This window comes from Scyliorhinus torazame, chromosome 11, assembly GCF_047496885.1.
Source record: "Scyliorhinus torazame isolate Kashiwa2021f chromosome 11, sScyTor2.1, whole genome shotgun sequence".
In the NCBI taxonomy this organism is placed as follows: Eukaryota; Metazoa; Chordata; class Chondrichthyes; order Carcharhiniformes; family Scyliorhinidae; genus Scyliorhinus; species Scyliorhinus torazame.
Genome location: NC_092717.1, coordinates 240329964 through 240353767, shown reverse-complemented (window position 1 = coordinate 240353767; position 23804 = coordinate 240329964). Strand labels below are relative to the sequence as shown.

At 51.9% G+C, this 23804-nt stretch overlaps 1 protein-coding gene across 2 annotated transcripts in view; it reads right to left on the bottom strand.

The window, feature by feature from the left end:
* The window catches only part of LOC140385879 (desmocollin-3-like), a 51729-nt gene extending 46085 nt beyond the window's left edge, over positions 1-5644 (bottom strand). The window contains exons 1-2 of one of the 2 annotated variants that reach the window (XM_072468489.1): positions 5505-5644; positions 5233-5370 (exon numbers count right to left, since the gene is read on the bottom strand). In XM_072468489.1, coding sequence (XP_072324590.1) covers positions 5233-5274 — 42 coding nt within the window. In that variant the 5' untranslated portion in view covers positions 5275-5370; positions 5505-5644. Of the gene's footprint in view, positions 1-5232 lie in introns of both variants that reach the window. The other variant, XM_072468488.1, reaches the window with a different exon arrangement.
* Between the last annotated feature and the right edge of the window lie 18160 nt (positions 5645-23804).

Sequence of the window (23804 nt, the reverse complement as noted above, 5' to 3'; positions counted from 1 at the left end):
CTCACTCGCATTCAAAATCATTCAATTTTATAACACAGACCACACAGACACAGATTATGGTCACCATTACTGAGATGAGCTTTATATTCCAGATTGACCAACTGAATTTAATTTCCACCAGTGCCCTTGGTGGGTCCAAACTCATGTGCCCAGAATATATATATTTTTTAATTTAGAGTACCCAAATATTTTTTTTTAACGATTAAGGGGCAATTTAGCCTGGCCAATCCACATCTCCGGGTTGTGGGGGTGAGACCCACGCAGACATGGGGAGAATGTGCAAACTCCACACGGACAGTGACCCAGGGCCAGGATTCGAACCCGGCTCCTCAGCGCTACAATCCCAGTGCTAACCACTGCGCCGCATGCCGCCCTGTGTGCCCAGAATATTAGCCTGGTCTTCAGGTTTACGAGCAGAATGACATCACTCGAACCCACCACCTTCTTACGTAACAAGCCCATTTGCGAAACAGAACATTCGGCAGGTTCTGAAGAATGAGGTGCGCGCTCAGGGTTCAGTTTCTTAAACATCAGGAAAATATAGTTGATATTGTTTCACAAATTCAGGGATTTACAATCCAAATCAAATAGAACAGTAAAAAGAAATTACACTAGGGACGTTGATAATGGCGCCTCTGCCGTTCCCACCGGCACGGTACTCCACCCGCCCCTTGGTGGTGGCGGCCCTGAGAGTGTGGGGGCAATGGAGGAGACATGTGGGAGCAGAGGGAGCATTGGTTTGGTCTCCAATTTGTAATAATCACCGGTTTGCCCCAGGAAGGATGGACTGGGGCTTTCGGAGATGGCAGAGGGCAGGGATTGAGAGGATGGGGGATATGTTTATAGAGGGGAGCTCTCCAAGCTTGAGGGAGCTGGAGGAGAAATTTGGGTTGGCGAGGGGAAACAAATTCAGGTATCTGCAGGTGCGGGACTTCCTACGTAAACAGGTGTCAACCTTCCCGTCCCTACCACCAAGGGGGATACAGGACAGGGTAGTTTCCAGAAGGTGGGTGGGAGAAGGGAGGGTCTCTGACATTTACAAGGGACTTATGGGGTCAGAGGAGACGCAGACTGGGGAGCTGAAGCACAAATGGGAAGAGGAGTTAGGAGGAGAGATAAAGTATGGTCTATGGGCAGACGCATTGAGTAGAGTCAACGCGTCCACAACATGTGCCAGACTCAGCCTGATACAATTCAAGGTCGTTCACCGGGCTCACATGACAGTGGCCCGGATGAGCAGGTTCTTTGGGGTAGAAGACAGGTGCACAAGGTGTGCGGGAGGGCCAGCGAACCATGTCCACATATTCTGGACATGTCCAAAGCTTAGGGGATTTTGGCAGGGTTTGCAGATGTCATGTCCACGGTGTTAAAAACAAGGGTGGCACCGAGTCCAGAGGTGGTGATTTTCAGGGTGTCGGAAGACCCAGTGGATAGTGAAAACGGGCAGACCCAGACTGCCTTTCTCAAAGCTGGCACAAACAAACAACAAGAAATTCAGATGAAGGGCTGGATTTTCTTGGCCCCATGAGTTGAGAGAAGGGGTGTGGGGGGGGGTCAGTGGGGAGCACCATATCAGCTGACTGTAGTGAATTCTCACCGCAAAGCAGGTTTCCCCGGTGCAGTGTGGGAAAGAGAACAGTGGGCAGCACGGTAGCCTTGTGGTTAGCACAGTTGCTTCACAGCTCCAGGGTCCCAGGTCCGATTCCCGGCTTGGGTCTCTGTCTGTGCGGAGTCTGCACGTTCTCCTCGTGTCTGCGTGGGTTTCCTCCGGGTGCTCCAGTTTTTTCCCCCCACAGTCCAAAGATGTGCAGGTTAGGTGGATAGGCCATACTAAATTGCCCTTAGTGTTCAAAAAAAAGGTTGGGTGGGGTTACGGGGAGGATGGAGGTGTGAGCTTGGGTAGAGTGCCCTTTCCAAGGCCCGGTGCAGACTCGATGGGCCGAATGGCCTCCTACTGCACTGTAAATTCTATGAAATACAGCATTTATGAAAAGATCCACTGACCACACTGTGGAAACAGGGAGCTCAATAGTGATTAAGGCAACAAGAGCAATCAATCGTTAATGGTCATCCACCACTTGGATGACTGCCCACACAGTCAAGCCCTGAAGAAAGCATTTGCTGAGTTAGTGGCATTGGGCCACTGGTGAAGGACCCATCCCCCACACCATGCGGAGACCACCAGCTCAATGGAGGCAAACCCCCAGCAGGAGGCTCCAAGCCCCAATAATCAAGCCTGCCAAGGTTGCCTCCATGTTGAGGACCTCCCTCGGCAATGCCCGCCTATTCCAGGGGAGGGTGGGGGAGATTTAGGAGCTACAAGCCCCCTGATAGGAAGCTGCAGACAAATAATAGGACAGAGACGGTCCCAGGTCTTGCTGCCAGCAAGTGCAAGCTCATGACCCACTTGATCTCGAAGACAGGGTTTCAAAGCCTGCAAGAAAATTCAGCCCTTAGCGTCAATACATATGGAAAACAAAATGGGAAAAAGTCAAACAACAGGAAGAGAGGAACACAGGGGTAGGCCATTCAGCCCATCGAGCCTGTTCCACCACGCAATACAATTATGGCTGATCGGCTGTTTAGCACAGGGCTAAATCGCTGGCTTTGAAAGCAGACCAAGGCAGACCAGCAACACGGTTCAATTCCCGTAACAGCCTCCCGGAACAGGCGCCGGAATGTGGCAACGAGGGGCTTTTCACAGTAACTTCATTTGAAGCCTACTTGTGACAATAAGCGATTTTCATTTCATTTCATTTCGTTTCATCCACTTCAACGTCCTTGGCCAAGATTATCCCCAATTCCTTTTACATCACTGGTATTTAGATATCTGTCAGTCTCTGCTTTAAACATAAATGACTGACTGAGCTTCCACATGCCTCTGGGATAGGGAATTCCCAAGACTCTCAATACACAGTGAACAAATTTCTCCTCTTCTGGGTCCTAAGTGGCATCCCGCAACCCCCCCCCCCCCCCCCCCCCCCGCGCCCCCGCCCCCCCAAACGGTTTCAAGACTCCCCAACCAGAAGAAACATCTTAACCTGCATCAACCCTTTTAGGTATTAACAGGTTTCAATGAGATCACCTCCCATTCTTCGAAATGTGAGAGGACACAGGCCCAGTTTTTCCCCTCTCTTCACAGGACAGTCCCACCATCCCTGTAACAAGCCTGGTGAACCTTTGTTGCACTCCCTCTGTGGCAATAATATTCTTCCATAAGACCATAAGACATAGGAGCAGAATTAGGCCACTTAGCCCATCAAGTCTGCTCCGCCATTCAATCATGGCTGATATTTTTCTCATCCCATTCTCCTGCCTTCTCCCCTGATCCCCTTATTAACCAAGAACCAATCTAGCTCTGTCTTCAGTGATTTGGCCTCCACAATCTTCTGCGGCAAAGAGTTCCACAGATTCACCACCCTCTGGCTGAAGAAATTGCTCCTCATCTCTGTTTTAAAGGATCGTCCCTTTAGTCTCAGATTGTGTCTTCTGGTTCTAGTTTTTCCTAGAAGTGGAAACACCCTCTCCACGTCCACTCTATCCAGGCCTCGCAGTATCCTGTAAGTTTCAATAAGATCCTCCCTCATCCTTCTAAACTCCAACGAGTACAGACCCAGTATTCTCAACCGTTCCTTATAAGACAAGTCCTTCATTCCAGGGATCATTCTTGTGAACCTCCTCTGGACACTTTCCAAAGCCAGCACATCCTTCCTTAGATACGGGGCCCAAAACTGCACACAGCACTCCAGGTGCAGTCTAAGGTTCTATACAATTTACAAGGTTAACAGCATTATGTTAGATACAAAACAAGTTAATTATAAATTCTAGCTATCCATTTAATGACCCAACACTTAATACAATCAAATAAACCATATGCTTCACAGGAAATACAAATTTCTGTATTAATAACAATAAGTGTAGTGAATATTAACGGCATTACATGCATGATACTTTAAACAACAGCTAGCGCAGAAGCTAAAACAAATTATAGAAAACTTCCTTGTGGTTCAGAGAATATCTGGATTTTTAAAAAAAGGAAACTCAAATTACTACACCAGCGATCTTTCACAAGCACTGGCGATATTACAGTAGTTGCAAATTTTATTGGACAAAGACAGAAGTTAGATCCCCAGCTCCATTTTCTTTCGAAATAGTATCAAAACTGAAACTTTTGTTAGCAATGCAACCTCCAACTGGGCAAAAAGTTACAGCAGATTGCAAACCTGGTTAATGAATGACTTTTTTGTATTGCTAGAGCAGTCCGGGTGATCAAAAAGAAAACTATGTTTCACACACACTGAAATTAAATTTGAAGTGCTTTCATACATATAAGAAAGCAGTGTAAATAAAACTGTAAATTAGTGAGACACTCAAGGGCATTACGTGATCTCAGTAAATAAATTCTGTATTGCCCTTAAGACATGTCAAATTTGTTCAGCTTCAAAATTCACTTTTACAAATTTTAAACCACAAAACTTGATTAATAAAAGGATTTCTTGATTAATAAGGGGATAACACTGCAATGAAGTTAGGGAAAATCCTCGAGTCCCCACACTCTGGTGCCTGTTCGCGCACACGGAGGCAAAATTCAGAATGTCCAATTCACCTAACAAGCCGCCTTTCGGGACTTGTGGGGGGAAACCGGGGCACTCGGAGTAAACCCACACAGACACGGGGAGAACGTGCAGACTCCTCACAGGCAGTGACCCAAGCCAGGAATCAAACCCAGGTCCCTGTCGCTATGAAACAACAGCGTTAACCACTGTGCTACACTGCCACCCATATCATTCTATATCAAAAATATCAGCCGTAATCATTTGGTGGAGCAGACTCGAAGGGCCGAATGGTCTAATTCTGCATCTTATGGTCTTTTGTTTTGGGCGCGCAGGCAGGGGAAACAAAAGTAGAAAAGAAGCCAAAAATAAGACCACAATCAGCAATTAAATACACAAATGCCCAGTCAAACCTCACAGCTTTCGTTCACTTGATTTAGTTGTGTTTTAAAGTATATCAAAAGTTACCTTTGCAAATAAACAAGGCCGGATCAATCGCTCTTTTTGACTTTAATCAGTACATAAATCACTCAAAATCTGAAATATAGGCAGCCAATTATTAAAGGGCTAACCTCTCCCTTAAATGTTTCAAATATCAAATCAAGGCACCTACCTACTTGGGAGTTAAATATTAAAATAAGAGGCAGCTAATTGTTACAGAGTGGGTGAAGGTTCTTACCAGCAGTAGGGAGGCGAGAAAGGCGACTCGCTGGGCCGCCATTAGCTTCGATCCTCACTTCACTTCAACTGGAGCTGAGGAAAATCGCGCCCGGATTTTTGTCTGAGGAAACCTCCTGTCGCGGGGGCGGGGGGGGTGCTGTGTTTAAAAAAAAAGTGTAATTTTTTTTAAAGTGTAAAGTTTGCGTATGCGTCAAAAGTTTTCGAAAACTGTGTGTATGTAAAAAAAAAAAAGTGTCAAGTTTGCGTGTGTATTTAAGTGTAATTTTTTACCGTGCCGGGGAGAGTATAAAACAAAAATGCGTGGAGTCACTTTTTGCAGCAAACTGACTGCCTTCCTTCTGCAGCTGCTCTCTGGCTGCTTTACCCTGCCGCCTCTGTCAGGCTCACCTGGGTGAGGCTCCAGGTGAGCAGGCACGGGAGGGGCCGCCCTGAGTCACTGGCAGGGCGGAGCCCGGTGGCACTCTCTGTGTGTGTGGGGGGGTTAGGAGGGCAGTCCCGTCTCCATGGTGAGGACAGGACAACCTCTGGGCTGTGAAAAGAGACACCAAAGTTTTGCATGAGCGCTTAAACAAAGGCGTCCACAGGAACATCAACAGAAAAGAAGAGGTCACGAGGTACTGAAGAGATGAATAATATTTTACTCATCTCTTGTCTATCAGAGGTCAACTCTACACTTCCCCCGGTTGTGGCATAGTTACCTGTGCCACTGAAGAGGGAGGGGCTAGGGGGTGGGGGTGGCCATTTGTTTAGTCTGGTTAGAATAGAACCATTCCTGCAGTGCAGAAGGAGGCCGTTCGGCCCATCAAGTCCTCACCGACCCTCTGAAAGAGTTCCCTACACAGGCCCACTCCCCACACCCAATCCACATAACCCCGCCTAACCTGCACTGTGGGAGGAAACCGGACCACCCGGAGGAACCCCACACACAAACATGAGGAGAATGTGAAGACTCCACATAGTCACCCAAGGTCAGAATTGAACCCGGGTCCCTGGCACTGTGAGGCAACTGTGTGCCACTGTGCCACCCTAGTATATGTCACAAACTAATGATGATATACCATTATCCTGTTGGGTTGGAGTCATTTCAGTAAACTCTCAAAGACTGCTGGCTGCAAAACACTTGCAGCACTTTTGTGACACATTTGCAAGTTACAGGAACACCCTACACCAGCTTCTGACCATGCCTATTCTCCTCAAGTTCCATATAGCAAGCATGAGTGTATGCTCTTCCCATGACATCATAGACTATTACAGTTAACCCTTAATGGGATTTAGTCAAACATACTCCATTATACAACATCTCCCCAAGTCTCTGATTGGACTTTTCTCACATCCCCAGAAACCCAATGCATCAGTCTCCACGTCATTCGGGACATTTGTAGTCCTGTGAGAAATGAAGCTTATCGATGGTCTCTTTGATAAATGCCATTTTCCTTTCTCTCCCCATGTTATCTTGCATGAGGTAGACATTGTGGTGTCTTCACAAGTCTATCGAACCGGGTTCTCCTCTCCTTTTTAGGGGATTAGGAGATCTCATTCTGAAATAAAACTAGAAAATAATAATCTTTATTGTTACAGGTAGGCTTACATTAACACTGCCATTAAGTTACTGTGGAAAGCTCCTTGTCGCCAGACTCCGGCATCTGTTCGAGTACACAGAGGGAGATTTTGGAATACCAAATTACCTAACAGCACGTCTTTCGGGACTTGTGGGAGGAAACCGGAGCACCCGGAGGAAACCCACGCAGACACGGGGAGAACGTGCAGACTCCGCACAGACAGTGACCCAAGCCGGGAATTGAATCTGTGACCCTGGAGTGTGAAGCAACAGTGCTAACCACTGTGCTACCGTGCTGTCCCTAACTCCTCAGGGCTGACAACATCTGTGGAGAGAGAAACGGAGCTAATGTTTCGAGTCCGTGTGACTTCTTCAGTCGTACAGACGCAAAGCATTAACTCGGTGTTTTTCCAGCATTTTCTGTTTTTCTTTCAGATTTACAGCCTTCACCATATTTCACTTTTATTCTCATTCGGATGTTGGCCACCTGGACACTGTTGAACAGAAGTCAAACTATTGGGTAGCACAGGATCACCTGGTGGTGTGTTCTTTCATTGCGACCTCTCTGGCCTCTGCTCTGTCTGGACAATGTAATATCTTGGGTGTGGTGGATTCTCCACTATTTCTCTGATCTCTTAGCCAAACCTGTTCTCCCTGTAGAAAATCTGACAATGTTCTTGCTCTGTGACAGCTATCATAGTGTTTCATCTGTTTATTTCAGTAAGTTTATTTCATCTACAAGTTTGCTGATGACACGACCGTCGTGGGTTGGATCTCAAACAATGACGAGTCAGAGTGCAGGAGGGAGATAGAGAACCCCGTGGAGTGGTGTAACAACAACAATCTCTCCCTCAATGTCAGCAAAACTAAAGAGCTGGTCATTGACTTTAGGAAGCGAAGTATCGCACACACCCCTGTCAGCATCAATGGTGCCGAGGTGCAGTTGGTTGACAGCTTCAAATTCCTATGTATGCACATCGCCAACAATCTGTCCTGGTCCACCCATGTCGACACCCTGACTAAGAAAGCACAACAGCACCTATACTTCCTCAGGAAACTAAGAAAATTCGGTATGTCCACATTGACTCTCACCAATTTTTACAGACGCACCATAGAAAGCATCCTATCCGGCTGCATCACAGCCTGGTATGGCAACTGCTCGGCCCAAGACCATAAAAAATTAAAGTGAGTCAGAATGTAGATGAGGGTAGTGCAGTTGATGTAGTTTATATGGATTTCAGCAAAGCATTTGACAAGGTCCCACAAGGGAGACATATAAAGAAGGCAAATGCACATGTGATACAGGGGAACTTGATAATCCGCTGGTACCAGACTCCTGAATGACCCTCTTATGGACTGAACTGATCTCTCCACAGATCTTCTCTACTGAGTAGTACTACACTCCGAATGCTTCACCCGATGTCTGTGTCTATGTATTTACATTGTGTGTTTTTCGTATGTCCATGTTTCTTCATGCATTTAACGATCTGCCTGGATTGTACGCAGAACAATACCTTTCACTGCAAGTTTGTCTACTTTCTCTGCAGATTCAAGATCATTTCAAATTTACAGTAAAGATGTGCCAGGCACTCACTGGTTTTAGAACAATAAAGCAGTTTACTTTAGCAGCGAGAGAGGGAGAGACTGCCTCTTTGACCTTCAAGATCTCATCACTTCTGCCACGTTCTCTCAGGAAACACCACGCAGGAACCAACCACAGACAGTTGTCAAGCAGAACACTGTCCCTGGGCAACCCACAGGTTGCCAGCGAGCCAATCTAACCGATTTCCCTACAACCGGTTCCGAAGATTCACTCGCCGCCGACGAGTCTGTTACCTCCTCTCCAAAATATAAAACCCGAAATTGACCCCGTGCTAGTCCGGGGTGTCGTAACAGTATCAACGCACCATCCATGTGACAAGCAACTCTGCGCAAGCCCTCTAAAAGATTTTGACATCGTTCTTTGAAAAAAATCTGGTGCTGATGTTATTCCAAAAAGTAACATGTTAAAATGAGTATTCCAAATGGTGGAACGTAGATGGGGAGAAACTTGAATTCCTCTTCTTGTGGTATTTTCCAGAATCTGCTGTTAGCGGCTAACTTAGAGAATACTAAGCTCCACCCTAACTTAGCCAAACTCTCATCTGCTGATACCATTGGATGAATTTGTTTTTCCACAGCTTTAGTGAGTTCTGTAACATCAAAGATGTGCTGGTTAGGTGGATTGGCCGTGATAAATTACCTCTTAGTGCCCAAAAGGTTAGGTGGGGTTACTGGGTTATGGGAATAGGGTGGAGACATGGGCTTAAGTAGGGTGTTCTTTCCAAGGGCCGGTGCAGACTCGATGGGCCGAATGGCCTCCTTCTGCACTGTAAATGTTATGATCCACAAATACCTGGAACAATTTCGCTCCAGAACCAGTACCAACCCTGGGCACCAATTCGTTGGCATTTCTACAGGTGAATTTACTCCTTGTCTTGCCATTGAGTCTATCCCTTTCTTTACCTTTGCAAGTAAAGAGTGTGGAAGCTTTCTGGGTATGTATTAACATATTGGTTTTGCTTCTGACCTGAATGTGTTTAGCACAGTGGGCTAAACAGCTGGCTTGTAAAGCAGAACAAGGCCAGCAGTGCGGGTTCTATTCCCGTACCAGCCTACCCGAACAGGCGCCGGAATGTGGCGACTAGGGGCTTTTCACAGTAACTTCATTTGAAGCCTACTTGTGACAATAAGTGATTTTCATTCATGAAAATACTTCCTCAGGAAACTAAGGAAATTCAGCATGTCCACATTAACTCTTACCAACTTTTACAGGCACTCACTGGGTTTAGAACATAGAAAGCATCCTATCGGGCTACATCACAGCCTGGTATGACAGCTGCTCGGCCCAAGATCGCAAGAAACTTCAGAGAGTTGTGAACACAGCCCAGTCCATCACACAAACCTGCTTCCCATCCATTGACTCCATCTACACCTCCCACTGCCTGGGGAAAACGGGCAGCATAATCAAAGACCCCTCCCACCCAGCTTACTCACGCTTCCAACTTCTTCCATCGAGTAGGAGATACAAAAGTCTGAGAACACGCACGAGCAGATTCAAAAACAGCTTCTTCCCCGCTGTTACCAGACTCCTAAACGACCCTCTTATGGACTGGCCTGATTAACACTACACCCTGTATGCTTCACCCAATGCCGGTGTTTTGTAGTTACATTGTGTACCTTGTGTTGCCCTATTATGTATTTTCTTTTCTTCTATTTTATTTTCATGTACTTAATGATCTGTTGAGCTGCTCGCAGAAAAATACTTTTCACTGTGCCTCCGTACACGTGACAATAAACAAAATCCAATCCAAATCTAAATGTGATATGATACACTGCTCTCTGCTTTCCCAGTCCTGTAAACAACAATGCAATTTCTGCTCTGAAACCTCCTGATTAACATGCACTACTATTCTGCAAATTACATTCAATTCTATACATATGAATAACTCTAATCTTGGATTAGTAGTCATGTGAGAGTACTTTTAAGACATGGATGTTTAAGCAATGTACCTTTAAGAAAACAGTGATGTCAGAGTGGGTGGGGCTGAGATCAGGTCAGCCATTTTGCAGTTTAATTTTGCAGGTTTTTAGTTTCAGTTTAAAAACAGCTTGGGTGTGAGTCTGTGTTTTGCAGTGAGCTGCATCTCTCCCATGAAAGACTACCTCTGGATCATTTGGGCGATTTAAACTTATAATAGTGAAGCCTTTAACCTGATGTGATTTAGTTTCAAGGTGTTAAGTCTCTTGGAAGTTTGAAGGAACATTTTAAGGAATTATTTTCTGTTGCAATATTTTCTGAGTTATCTTTGAAGTAAGGGGTGTTAAGAGATACAATGTTTATTTAAGATGTTAAGTTGAGTTCATGGAATAAACAGAGTTATGTGTTTGAAAACCCACGTGTCCATAATTGTAATCCCACACCTAGGGAAAAAGCCGTGTCCATAAATGTAATCCCACACGTGTGCTCGGAAAAGCAACAAAATCCATTAAAGGGAGAGGTTGGTTGAACTCCATGATACATTTTGGGGTTCTGAAAACGCCTCGTCCATAACAGTACTGTACAACAATACTCCAATACTACCTCAGTACTTCAATAATAACCTTCTCTCTGTGACGCAAAGGAATTGTTAAATCTCCCAGAACCTTTGACGCCTGCTCCATGGAGTTTTCTGTTCGATGGTTAGAGAACTGTGGTAGTCAGTATTAGAGGTATTACGGTACTCTGTAATGCTGTAAGACCATTGGTGTAGGAGGTACTGTTTTCATTGGTTAAGCATGCCTGCTGGTTCCGCCCAGTAAAGCGGAGTATAAGAGCCCGTGTCTCCCCAGCAGCTGCCTTCTGTACCTGCACTGCTGGGGGAAACATCTAGTGTAATAAAGCCTTCAATTGTCTCCAATCTCACTTCTGGAGTTATTGATCGAGAATCAATTTATTACGCTAGATTTTAAAGAATGGAGCTCCGAATCAAGCTGGAGTGTCTGCAACTCAGCCCCCACGCGGCAAACTCAGCGGCAACCTTCAAGCACTGGCTGGCGTGTTTCAATGGATATCTCAGGACGGCCACAATTACACCCACGGAGGACCAGAAAATGCAAGTTCTGCACTCGTGGGTGAGCCCAGGAATCTACACTCTCATCGAGGACGCGGACGATTTCGAGGCCGTTATGAATCTGCTGAAAGGGCACTATATTCGCCCTGTAAACCAGGTCTACGCCCGACATCTACTAGCGACGAGGTGACAAATCCCTGGGGAATCGCTGGAGGAGTTCTACCATGCGCTCCTGGTGTCGGGGAGGATCTGTAACTGTCCGCAAGTTTCGGCCAGCGACCACACAGAACTTTTGATCCGGGACGCATTTGTTGCAGGTATGTTGTCCTCCCAAATCCGCCAGCGATTGCTGGCGAAAGAGACACTAGGCCTCAACGAGCCACGGGCCCTTGCTAGCTCCCTGGATGTGGCCTCCCGAAACGCCCGCGCTTACGTCCCCGACCGCGCGGCAGCCCCTTGGGAAGCATGGAACCCCCCCGCGACCGACTCCGATGCACCCCCCATCCCCCCACAAGCTTGTGCTGCGAGACTGCCAGGCAACCCCGGGGGGCCCCACTGCTATTTGTGTGAGCAAGCCAAGCACCCCCGACAGCGCTGTCCGGCCCACTCATCCCTCTGCAAAGGATGCGGCAAAAAGGGCCACTTAGTGGCGGTATGCCAGGTCCAGGAGGTCGCTGCGGTCTCCGGAGGTGGATCGGGACCGCCAGCACAACCCTCTCCACGGACCACGTGCGGCCAGCAGGCGCCACCATCTTCCTCCTTCAGGGCCATGTGTGGCCTCCGGGCACCGCCATCTTGTCTCTCGGACACCATGTGTGATGGATGGGCGCCGCCATCTTGTGCACCCCCAGCCATGTGCGACCAGTGGGCTCCGCCATCTTGGCTGGACTCTCAGGACCCCGACTCGGATGACCATACACTGCCCGAGGAAAACATCCAACTTCTGCCACGACTAGCCTCGGTGACCCTGGACCAGTCTTGGCCCTGAACACTCTCGACTGCAACGACGACCGTGCTCATCAATGGGCATGAAAAATCCTGTCTGATCGACTCTGGGAGCACGGAGAGCTTCATACACCCCAACATGGTAAGGCGCTGTTCTCTCCCCATTCACCCAGTTAACCAAAAAATCTCCCTGGCCTCCGGGTCTCATTCAGTGGAGATCAAGGGGTTCTGCATAGCGAATCTCACGGTCCAGGGAAGGGAGTTTAAAAATTACCGGCTCTACGTCCTTCCCCACCTCTGCGCTGGCACACTCCTAGGGTTAGATTTTCAATGCAACCTACAAAGCTTAACGTTTAAATTCGGCGGCCCTATACCCCCCTCACTGTCTGCAGCCTCGCGACCCTCAAGGTCGATCCGCCTTCCCTGTTTGCGAACCTCACCCCGGATTGCAAACCCGTCATCACCAGGAGCAGACGGTACAGTGCCTAGGACCGGAACGTTATTGGGTCGGAGGTTGAGCGATTACTGAGGGAAGGTGTCATTGAGGCTAGCAACAGTTCCTGGAGAGCTCAAGTAATGGTTGTAAAGACCGGGGAGAAGCATAGGATGTTCATCGATTATAGCCAGACCATCAACAGCTATACGCAGCTTGACACGTAACCTCTCCCCCGCATATCCGATCTGGTCAACAGGATCGCACAATACAAGGTCTTTTCCACGGTGGATCTAAAGTCCCCCTACCACCAGCTCCTCATCCCCCCTAGCGACCGCAAATACACTGCTTTCGAAGCAGATGGGCGGCTCTACCACTTCCTAAGGGTTCCCTTCAGTGTCACTAATGGTGTCTCGGTCTTCCAACGAGAGATGGACCGAATGGCTGACCGGTACGGTTTGCGGGCCATGTTTCCGTACCTCGATAATGTCACCATCTGCGACCAGAAGGACCACGACGCCAACCTCCGAAAATTCCTCCATACTGCAAAAATCCTTAATCTCACATAAAGCAAGGATAAATGCGTGTTTAGCACCGACCTTCTAGCCATCCTCGGCTACGTAGTGCACGATGGAGTTATAGGCCCAGACCCTGAACGCATGTGCCCCCTCATGGAGTTCCCCCACCCTCACTGCTCCAAGGCCCTGAAACGCTGCCTGGGATTTTTCTCTTATTATGCCCAGTGGGTCCCCAACTATGCGGACAAGGCCCGCCCGCTAATCCAATCCACGGTTTTTCCCTGTCGACAGAGGCCCGCCAGGCCTTCAGCCGCTTCAAAGCGGACATTGCAAAGGCCACGATGCACGCCATCGATGAGTCCCTCCCCTTTCAAGTCGAGAGCGACGCGTCTGACGTAGCTCTGGCGGCCACCCTCAACCAAGCGGGCAGACCCATGGCCTTCTTCTCACGCAACCTCCATGCTTCAGAAATCCGCCATTCCTCAGTTGAAAAGGAGGCCCAGGCCATTGTAGAAGCTGTACGGCATTGGAGGCATTACTTGGCCGGCAGGAGATTCACTCTCCTCACTGACCAACGGTCGGTGGCCTTCATGTTCGATAATGCACAGCGGGGCAAGATAAAGAACGACAAGATCTTACGGTGGAGGATCAAACTCTCCACCTACAACTATGAGATCTTATATCGTCCCGGGAAGCTAAACGAGCGTCCTGATGCCCTATCCCGCGGCACATGTGCCGACGCACAAGTGGACCGCCTCCGAGCCCTCCAGGAGGACCTCTGCCACTCGGGGGTCACTCGATTCTTCCATTTCATTAAAACCCGCAACCTGCCCTACTCCATCGAGGAGGTCAGGACAGCCACCAGGAACTGCCAAATCTGCGCGGAGTGGAAGCCGCACTTCTACAGGCCAGAGAAAGCGCACCTGATAAATGCTTCCCATCCCTTTGAATGCCTCAGTATGGACTTCAAAGGCCCCCTCCCCTCCCCGACCGCAGCACGTACTTCCTGAACGTGATTGACGAGTACTCCCGGTTCCCATTCGCCATCCCCTGCCCCGACATGACCGCAGCCACTGTCATAAAAACCCTCCATAGTATCTTTACGCTGTTCGGTTTCCCCACCTACATACACAGCGATAGGGGGTCCTCCTTTATGAGCGACGAACTGCGTCAATTCCTGCTCAGCAAGGGCATTGCCTCGAGCAGGATGACCAGTTACAACCCCCGGGGAAACAGACAGGTAGAGAGGGAGAACGGAACGGTCTGGAAGACCGTCCTACTGGCCCTACGGTCCAGGAATCTCACAGTCTCCCGCTGGCAGGAGGTCATCCCGGATGCTCTCCACTCCATCCGATCACTGCTGTGTACCACGACCAACCAAACACCTCACGACCGTCCCCTGGTCTTCCCTAGGAAGTCCTCCTCCGGGACCTCGCTCCCAACCTGGCTGGCAGCTCCTGGACCTATCCTGCTCCGCAAACACGTGCGGGCGCACAAGTCGGATCCATTGGTCGAGAGGGTCCATCTCCTCCACGCTAACCCTCAGTATGCCTACGTGGCGTACTCCAACGGCCGACAGGATACAGTCTCCCTACGGGACCTGGCGCCCGCTGGATCCCCACACACCCCCCCACCACCAATCCCACCCTCCCTCCCACCGGCGCACCCCACAGCCGCCCCCTTCCCAGGTGAATCGGTCCTCCCACCGGTCCCGTCTTGGGGTGATGAAGCTGCTGAAGCCGAAGCCACGCTCCCGGAGCCACGGATGCCCGTACCGGCGCCTGCATCACCACCGAAGCTACGACGATCGCAGAGGACGACCAGGACCATGACAGATCGACTAATTGCTTCATTCTGAACTGTCAATAAATTTTGTAAATAGTTGCGATGTAACGAGGCAAAACCACTGTACTGATGTATACCGGGTACCACCATAACCTTAACCTCTACCACTGTGTAATGCGAGGCCACCACCCCCGACGGACTCTTTTTTTAACAGGGGGTGAATGTGGTAGTCGGTATTACGGTACCCTGTAATGCTGTAAGACCATTGGTGTAGGAGGTACTGTTTTCATTGGTTAAGCCTGCCTGCTGGTTCTGCCCAGTAAGGCGGAGTATAAGAGCCCGTGTCTCCCCAGCAGCTGCCTTCTGTACCTGCGCTGCTGGGGGAAACATCTAGTGTAATAAAGCCTTCAATTGTCTCCAATCTAGATTCTGGAGTTATTGATCGAGCATCAAGAACTCTCTCGTTTCTCCATGGTTCAGCATCTGAGAGAACACAAACTGGCATTCCAGTATCCAGTTCAAAGTGTGTCTTGTGGACTTCCACCAGGATCTCCGTGGGCAATGCTGTCCGGACCGGTCAGCAGTGCTGGAAAAAACTGCACAACCTCCTCCGGGCAGCCAGGGTGAGTAGGCAGCACTGTGCCCCTGGCACTAACCACTGTCACTCACACCTGTACCCCACCCCTGCCCCAGCCCGGAGGGCAACAGAACCCCCACCCTGTACCACATGCCGGCACCCATACCGTCCGCCATGACCTGGTGCCCTGGCCTCTGAGGCCACCAGCTCCCCAGCCCCTGGGCTGCACGGGTTGGACTGTCTAACACTGTCGTTTTCTGTTTGCCCCTCCCGTCTCAGGAGAAGGCCACCCGCAACCGCCAGGAGGGGGAGAAGCCAGAAGGGGGACCGCCGTACCCGGTGGCCCCTCACCGTGACAGAGCAGAGGGCCCTAGACGTGGTCGGTGGCCCGGAGGAAAGAGAGGTCGCCAGGGGGGAGTTTGGCCTCGGGGGAGGAAGTGAGACTCTGCTGAGTTGTGTCAACTCCCCCCCCCTTCCCCCCCCAACTCCACCCCCCCCTCACCCCCCCCCCCCCCCGCCCCCCACACACCACCCTCACCCCCACCAACCGCACTAACCCCCCAGGCCCGCGGACTGATCATGCGTCTTGCCTTGTGTCTTGCTGCTGGGGATGGGGCGGGCCCATCTGATATCCCCTGCCCCCTGACCAATATCGCAGCCACGCCCCCCCCCCCCCCCCCCCCCCCACCCCCACCCCCCATCATGAGCCGTGCAGTGACGCTGAGAGCAGCTCGGACACCAGCTCCCCGCCTGAAACGCAGGGCACCCCGCAGCTCGAGTCTGAGGATGACACTGATTTCCCGTCACAGCTGTCCCCAACACCCTCCACCATCCCAGAGTGAAGAGGCTCCTGGGACACCACACAGCTGCTCCGGTACAGCAGGTGGAGGAAGGAACACCCGAGGGGCCGGATGATCGGAGGGCGGGCCGACCCCAGGGACTAGCTGCCTTCCAGACGGGTTTTGGGCTTCAGGAACGGACAGTCCCATCGATGGTGGAGATGTAGCCGCAGAGCCAGGGCCTACATGAGGGGTTGTCGGCGAGCATCCAGCACCTGCAGGTGCAGTTGGAGGAGTCCAACCGCGCGCAGCAGCAGCAGGAGGTGGTGCCGGCAATCCGTGCCACCCAGGCCAACACCGCACGGGTGCCGTCCACGGTCGAGGCATTGAGGGCAACGGTATTGGCTATGGATCAGCGTGTCCAAGGCCTGGGGCATTCTGTGCAGTTGCTGGCCTGGGCCCAGGACAGGGCTGCCCTCTCACAGGCACCCACGTGCCAGAGCCAGCTGGACATTGCAGCGACGCTCCTGAGCGTGGCCCAGTCACAGCGGGCCATGGCTGAGAACGTCGACGGCACTGCACAGGTGCTGACCGACGTGGCACAGACACTGGGCAGAGTGACCCAGTCCCAGAGGGAGATGGCGCAGTCACTGGCTGACGTGACACAAACCCAGAAGGTGGCGGCAGTCAATGGGTGATGTGATGAAGACCCAGACAGAGATGGTCCACTCCCTGTGCTCCATGACCGCGTGCATGCAGACCCTGGTTGAGACCAGAGCATGACTCCAGGTCTGGCAGCGGGGGGGCCTCAGGGGATAGCTCCACTTCCACCCGCATCCCATGGAGTAGCCCATTGGGCACCTAGAGGGAGGAGGAGGTTATGGGGCCCGTGCAGGTTGCAGGCAAGGGGGTGGCCGGGATGGGACGGGGGGGGGGGGGGGGGGGGAGAGGTGTGGTGGTGTTCGTGCCCCTGGCCAGTTCCCTTCTCCCCCTCCCCCCCGCCAAGTCAGTGAACTTGGAGGTGATCAGAGCGTCTCGCGCACGTTGGCCCTGGCGCACACATTGTGCATCCTCCCTTGCCCGCGCGGGCTCCATGCCCCGCCCATCCTGACCCTCACCCCCATCCTCCTCGTCGGACGAAGCCTGGCATCCTCCTCCTCCAGCACATCGCCCCCCCCTGCTGCACGATGTTGTGGAGGACGCAGCAGGCCGCCACAGTTCAGACGACCCTCTCAGCATCATACTGGAGGACCCCTCCAGAGCGGTCCAGGCACCTGAACCGCATCTTCAGGAGACTGAAGCGCCGCTCGATAATGCCCCTGGTCGCTGCAGGGGCATTGTAGTGGCTCTCGGCGTCGGTCTGTGGCCTTCGGACATGTGTCATCGGCCACAACCGCAGTGGATAACCCTTGCCACCCAGGAGCCAGACCCCCAGCTGGAGGAGCATCCCGAACATGTCAGGAATCGTCGAGTGTGCCAGGATCAAGGCATCGTGCACACTGCTCGGGTACCGGGCACAGACGTGTACGATGCGCATCTGATGGTCACATATCAGCTGCATGTTCATCGAGTGGAACCCCTTTCAGTTTGTGCAGAGCGGCCTGTCATCGGCAGGTGCTCGTAGGGAGACATGCATCCCGTCCATCGCCCCCTGGACCGGGGCATCCCGGCGATGGCAGTGAACCCCGCTGCCCGGGTGTCCTGGTGGGCTCGGTCCACATTGAAGTGGATGTATTGAGCTGCCTGGGCATATAGGGCTTTCGAGACGGCACGGATGCAGCTGTGCACCGAGATATGTGAGATCCTGGACAGGTCTCCACTCGGTGCCTGGAAGGAGCCCGTGCCGTAAAGGTTCAGGGTGACTGGCACCTTGACAACCACAGGGAGCGGGTATCCTCCCCCATACTCCGCGTTGCCAGGTTTGCCATCATCTGGCAGATCTGTCGCAGTGTCTCTTTGCTCAGCCGGAGTCTTCAACGGAATACCCGGCAGGTCCTCGAGTGGCAGGCGATGCCCGTACACACGAGGCCTCATGCGGCACCTCCTTGGCACCTCCTCCTCCTCGGTCTGAAGGGCAGCCGGCTCTCCATCCTGGGCAGCTGGCTCCTGCTCCTCTGCTGCCCGTTCCACTGCTGCCCACTCCGCTGCTGCCCGCTCCACTGCTGCCCGCTCCGCTGCTGCCTGCTCCACTGCTGCCCTCTCCGCTGCTGCCCACTCCGCTGCTGCCCGCTCCACTGCTGCCCACTCCACTGCTGCCTGCTCCGCTGCTGCCCAATCTGCTGCTGCCCGCTCCGCTACTGCCCGCTCCGCTGCTGCCCACTCTGCTGCTGCCCACTCCACTGCTGCCCGCTCCCCTGCTGCCCGCTCCACTGCTGCCCTCTCCGCTGCTGCCCACTCTGCTGCTGCCCGCTCCACTGCTGCCTGCTCCGCTGCTGCCCACTCTGCTGCTGCCCGCTCCACTGCTGCCCTCTCCGCTGCTGCCCACTCTGCTGCTGCCCACTCCACTGCTGCCCGCTCCGCTGCTGCCCGCTCCACTGCTGCCCTCACCGCTGCTGCCCACTCTGCTGCTGCCCGCTCCACTGCTGCCCGCTCCGCTGCTGCCCACTCCGCTGCTGCCCGCTCCACTGCTGCCCGCTCCGCTGCTGCCCGCTCCGCTGCTGCCCGCTCCGCTGCTGCCCGCTCCGCTGCTGCCTGCTCCGCTGCTGCCCACTCTGCTGCTGCCCACTCCGCTGCTGCCCGCTCTGCTGCTGCCCGCTCCGCTGCTGCCCGCTCCGCTGCTGCCCACTCCACTGCTGCCCGCTCCGCTGCTGCCCACTCCGCTGCTGCCCGCTCCGCTGCTGCCTGCTCCGCTGCTGCCCACTCTGCTGCTGCCCGCTCCGCTGCTGCTGTTTCCTCCTCCTCAAGCAGCTCCGGCCCGTATAGCCGCAGGGCATCTCCCAGGGCTGCGGTGACCAGCAGGAAGGCCACCATTGCTGGTTGAATTCCATACCCATTGTCCACAGGGGATGAAAGACCGATATGTTAGCCTGGTGCGTACCGCCCGTACCTGCCCAACCAGGTCCACTGGGCTACATGGTGGCCTGGCTCACTGACCATCAGTCATTCTAGTGGGTGAGGGCAGTGATATTGGGGACCCCTCCCTAGTCTTTTAATTTTTACTCAGCATTACGCACGGTCTTATGGAGTATTCTGTGCAGTTTTGGTTCTTTACCTAAGAAACAATATACTTGCCATAGAGGGGGTGCAGCGAATGTTCGCCAGACTGATTCCTGGGATGGCAGGACTGTCGTACGAGGAGAGATTGGGTTGACCGGGCCTGTGGTCACTGGATCTGATTGAAATATATAAAATTCTGACAAGGCTGGACTGACTGGATGCAAGGATGTTGTTTCCTCTGACGGGGGGGGGGTCCAGGACAAGGGCTCACATTCTCAGGATACAGGTTAGGCCATTTAGGCCTGAGATGTGAAGAGGTGTTTTTCACTCCGAGGGTGGTGAATCTGTGGAATTCTCTCCCACAGAGGTGTGTGGAGGCCAGATCACTGAATACATTTCAGAAGGAAATAGATATATTTCTAGACTCATAAGACATCAAGGGGTAAGGGGAGAGGGTGGGAGAACAAAGAACAATACAGCACAGGAACAGGCGCTTCAGCCCTCCAAGCCTGTACTGGTCATGATACTAACCTTGGTCAAAACCCTCCTTGTGCCGTCTCCCTCTATACCCACCCTATTCCTGTGTTTGTCAAGATGCCTTTTAAACGCCGTTAATGTATCTGCTTCCACAACCTCCCCCGGCAATGCGTTCCAGGCACTCACCACCCTCTGTGTAAAAAACCTGCCTCGCACATCTCCTCGAAACATTGTCCCACGTACCTTAAACCTATGCCCGCTGGTGACTGACCCCCTCCACCCTGGGAAAGAGTGCCTGCCCATCCACTCTATCCATGCCTCTCACAATCTTGTAGACCTCTATCAGGTCACCCCTCAACCTCCGTCGTTCTAATGAAAACGGTCCTAGTTTATTCAGCCTCTCCACATGACTAACACCCTCCAGATCAGGCAACATCCTGGTAAACTTCCTCTGCACCCTCTCCAAAGCCTCCACATCCTTCTGCTCGTGTGGCGACCAGAATTGAGCGCAATATTCCAAGTGCGGCCTTAACAAGGTTCTATACAGCTGCAACATGACGTGCCAGTTTTTATACTCTATGCCCCGTCCAATGAAGGCAAGCATTCTGTATGCTTTCTTGACCACCTTGTCCACTTGTGTTGCCACCTTCAAAGATCTGTGGACCTGCACACCCAGATCTCTCTGACTTTCTATATTCATAAGGGTATTGCCATTTATGGCATATTTCCCCTCTGTTAGACCTACCAAAATGAACTACCTCACATTTGGCTGGATTTGCCATTTCTCTGCCCAAGTCTCCAACCTATCTATGTCCTGCTGTATCTTCGGACAATCCTCAACACTATCTGCCACTCCACCAACCTCGGTGTCAACCGCGAACTTACTAATCAGACCGGCTACATTTTCCACCAAATCCTTTATGTACACCACAAACTACAGAGGCCCCAGCAAAGATTCCTGTGGAACACCACTAGTCACAACCTTCCATTCAGAAAAACACCCTTCTACTGCTACCCTTTGCCTTCTGGGACCGAGCCAGTTCTGTATCCATCTTATCACCTCACTTCTAATCCCGTGTGACTTCACCTTTTGTACCAGTTTGCCATGAGGTACCTTGTCAAAGGCTTTACTGAAGTCCATGTAAACAGCATCCACCGCCCTCCCCTCAGCAATCAGCTTTGTCACCTCCTCAAAAATCTCGATCAAGTTAGTGAGCACGACCTCCTCTTCACAAAACCATGCTGTCTATCGCTAATGAGTCCATTTGTTTCCAAATGGGTATAAATCCTGTCCCTGACAATTATCTCCAATAATTTACCTACTGCCGACATAAGGCAGTGTATAGTTTCCAGGATTATCCCTGCTACCTTTCTTAAACAGCGGTACCACATTAACTATTCTCCAGTCCTCTGGGACCTCACCTGTAGCCAATGAGGAGACAAAGGTGTCAGTCAAGGCCCCAGCAATTTTGTCCCTTGCTCCCCTCAGTAAATCCTGGGCTAAATCCCACCCAGCCCAGGAGATGTATCTACCTTAATATCTCTCAAAAGACCCTGAGCTGAAATGCTCAACTCAATTAAAAGGTACCTGGATCTGAATCAGGCACTGGAAAATGGGATTAAAATGACAGGAGGCTGGTGGATATGGGGTGGCTCTCGTTGATTGTATGGAAATAGGGCTTAAGTGGTGATAACTGGTTTCTCGCCCCGCTACGGTGAGATCCCGATTTCGCCTACAGGAGCGGGCTAATTTCCTTTTTCTCTTTCTTGGTTAAAGTCCAACAGGTTTGTTTGGAATCACTAGCTTTCGGAGCACAGCTGCTTCATCAGGTGAGTGAAGAGGTAGGTTCCACAAACTCATATACAGTATAGACAAAGCCAATGATGCAAGATGATACTTTGAATGGGAGTCTTTGCAGGTAATTAAGTCTTTATATTCACTTGAATGCATCTCAAATAGGCTGCTTTGATGCTAATCGCAATGTTGACAAACACCAGCCTAGCCCTGCTGTGTCTTCACCCACTTTGAAGGAATTTGGCAGCTCCTGTTTCCAGCTAGCCGAACTGACCTGAAATTTAACTCCTATGTGAGGGAGCTGTGACTGGCCTCTGACATTCCCATGAATTAATATCCCTGGGCACGATTCTCCGGCCTCGTTGCGCCCTCGCTCAAGCGAAGTGAGGCTGGTGAATAGTGGGAGAGGCCGAAAACGAGAATCTCGCCAGGTGCCAAACAGTTTGCGATGCAACCGGCCCGCTCCCATAGGCGAAATCGGGATCTCACCGGAGCGTGGCGAGGAACCAGTTATCACCACTTAAGCCGTATTTCCATACAATCAACGAGAGCCACCCCATATCCATCGGCCTCCCGTCATTCAGCAGCCTCCCCAGCAAGTGCTCACGCTGGCGCCGATTAGTAATCCTTTTAAAAATGTGAACCTGGCGGAAGGGCTTCTGTGGGGCGCCGAGGAGGGGAGTAGTCATGTTTGCTCACAGGCAAAGAGCCCGGGGGCGCTGGGCTTGCCACGCCAGTGCTCGATGAGGGGTGGGGGAACCCCAGCTGGGGGTAGGGGACACACCGCAGAGGTGAGCCGCCATGGATAGGCCCATCTGAGAGCGGGACATGTCCTGCAGATCCTCATCAAGATCAGCCTTGTACTGGGTCACATCCCCCAGCGCGTCGGACATTCTGCCAAGACCCTCAGGCATGGCCATCACCAACAGCGCAACGCCTTCGCTAATGATGGCAATGTCGTGCACCGGGCTCTCCACTGCGGTCCACTGACCTCGATCCCACGCTTTGCCAGCGACATCTTCTGCACCCTTAGCCTCTGGGACTCCTCCAAGCTGCTATGGATCGGCTGGAGTGTCGCTGACATCTCCCTCTGAATGTCCTGGCCGCAGCCTAACGTCTCCATCAGCTGTGTAGAGGTATTACGGTACCTGGTATTGCTGGAACACCATTGGTAGATATTGTATGTTTCCTATTGGTCAATCTGTATGGTAGCTCCGCCCTGCAAGGCGGGGTATAAGAGCCCGTGCCGCCCCAGCAGCCTTCTTTCTGTACCTGAGCTACTGGGGGAAACATCTAGCTTATGAAAGCCTTCAGTTGGACTACAACCTCGCTATAATGGTCATTGATCGTGCATCAATTTAATAAGCTAGATTTAAAAGGATGGAGCTCCGAATCAAGCCGGAGTGTCTGCAACTCAGCCCCCACGCGCCGAACTCAGCGGCAACCTTCAGGCACTGGCTGGCGTGTTTTAAAGGATATCTCGGAACGGCCGAAAACACACCCACGGGAGAACAGAAATTGCAAGTCCTGCACTCGAGGGTGAGCCCGGAAATTTACACCCTCATCGAGGACGCGGACGACTTTGATGCAGCAATGGAGCTGCTAAAAGGACATTATATTCGCCCGGTAAACCAGGTCTATGCCCGACATCTGCTAACAACGAGGCGACAAATCCCTGGGGAATCGCTGGAAGAATTCTACCGTGCGCTCCTGGTGTTGGGGAGAAACTGCAGCTGCCCGCAAGTTTCGGCGAGCGACCACACAGAACTCTTGATCCGGGACGCTTTCGTGGCAGGTATGCTGTCCTCCCAAATCCGCCAGCGATTGCTGGAAAAAGACACCCTAGGCCTCAAGGAGGCACGGGCCCTTGCAGGCTCCCTGGATGTGGCCTCCAGAAACACCCGCGCTTACGTTCCCGACTGCGCGGCAGCCCCCTGGGCGGCGTGGAACCCATC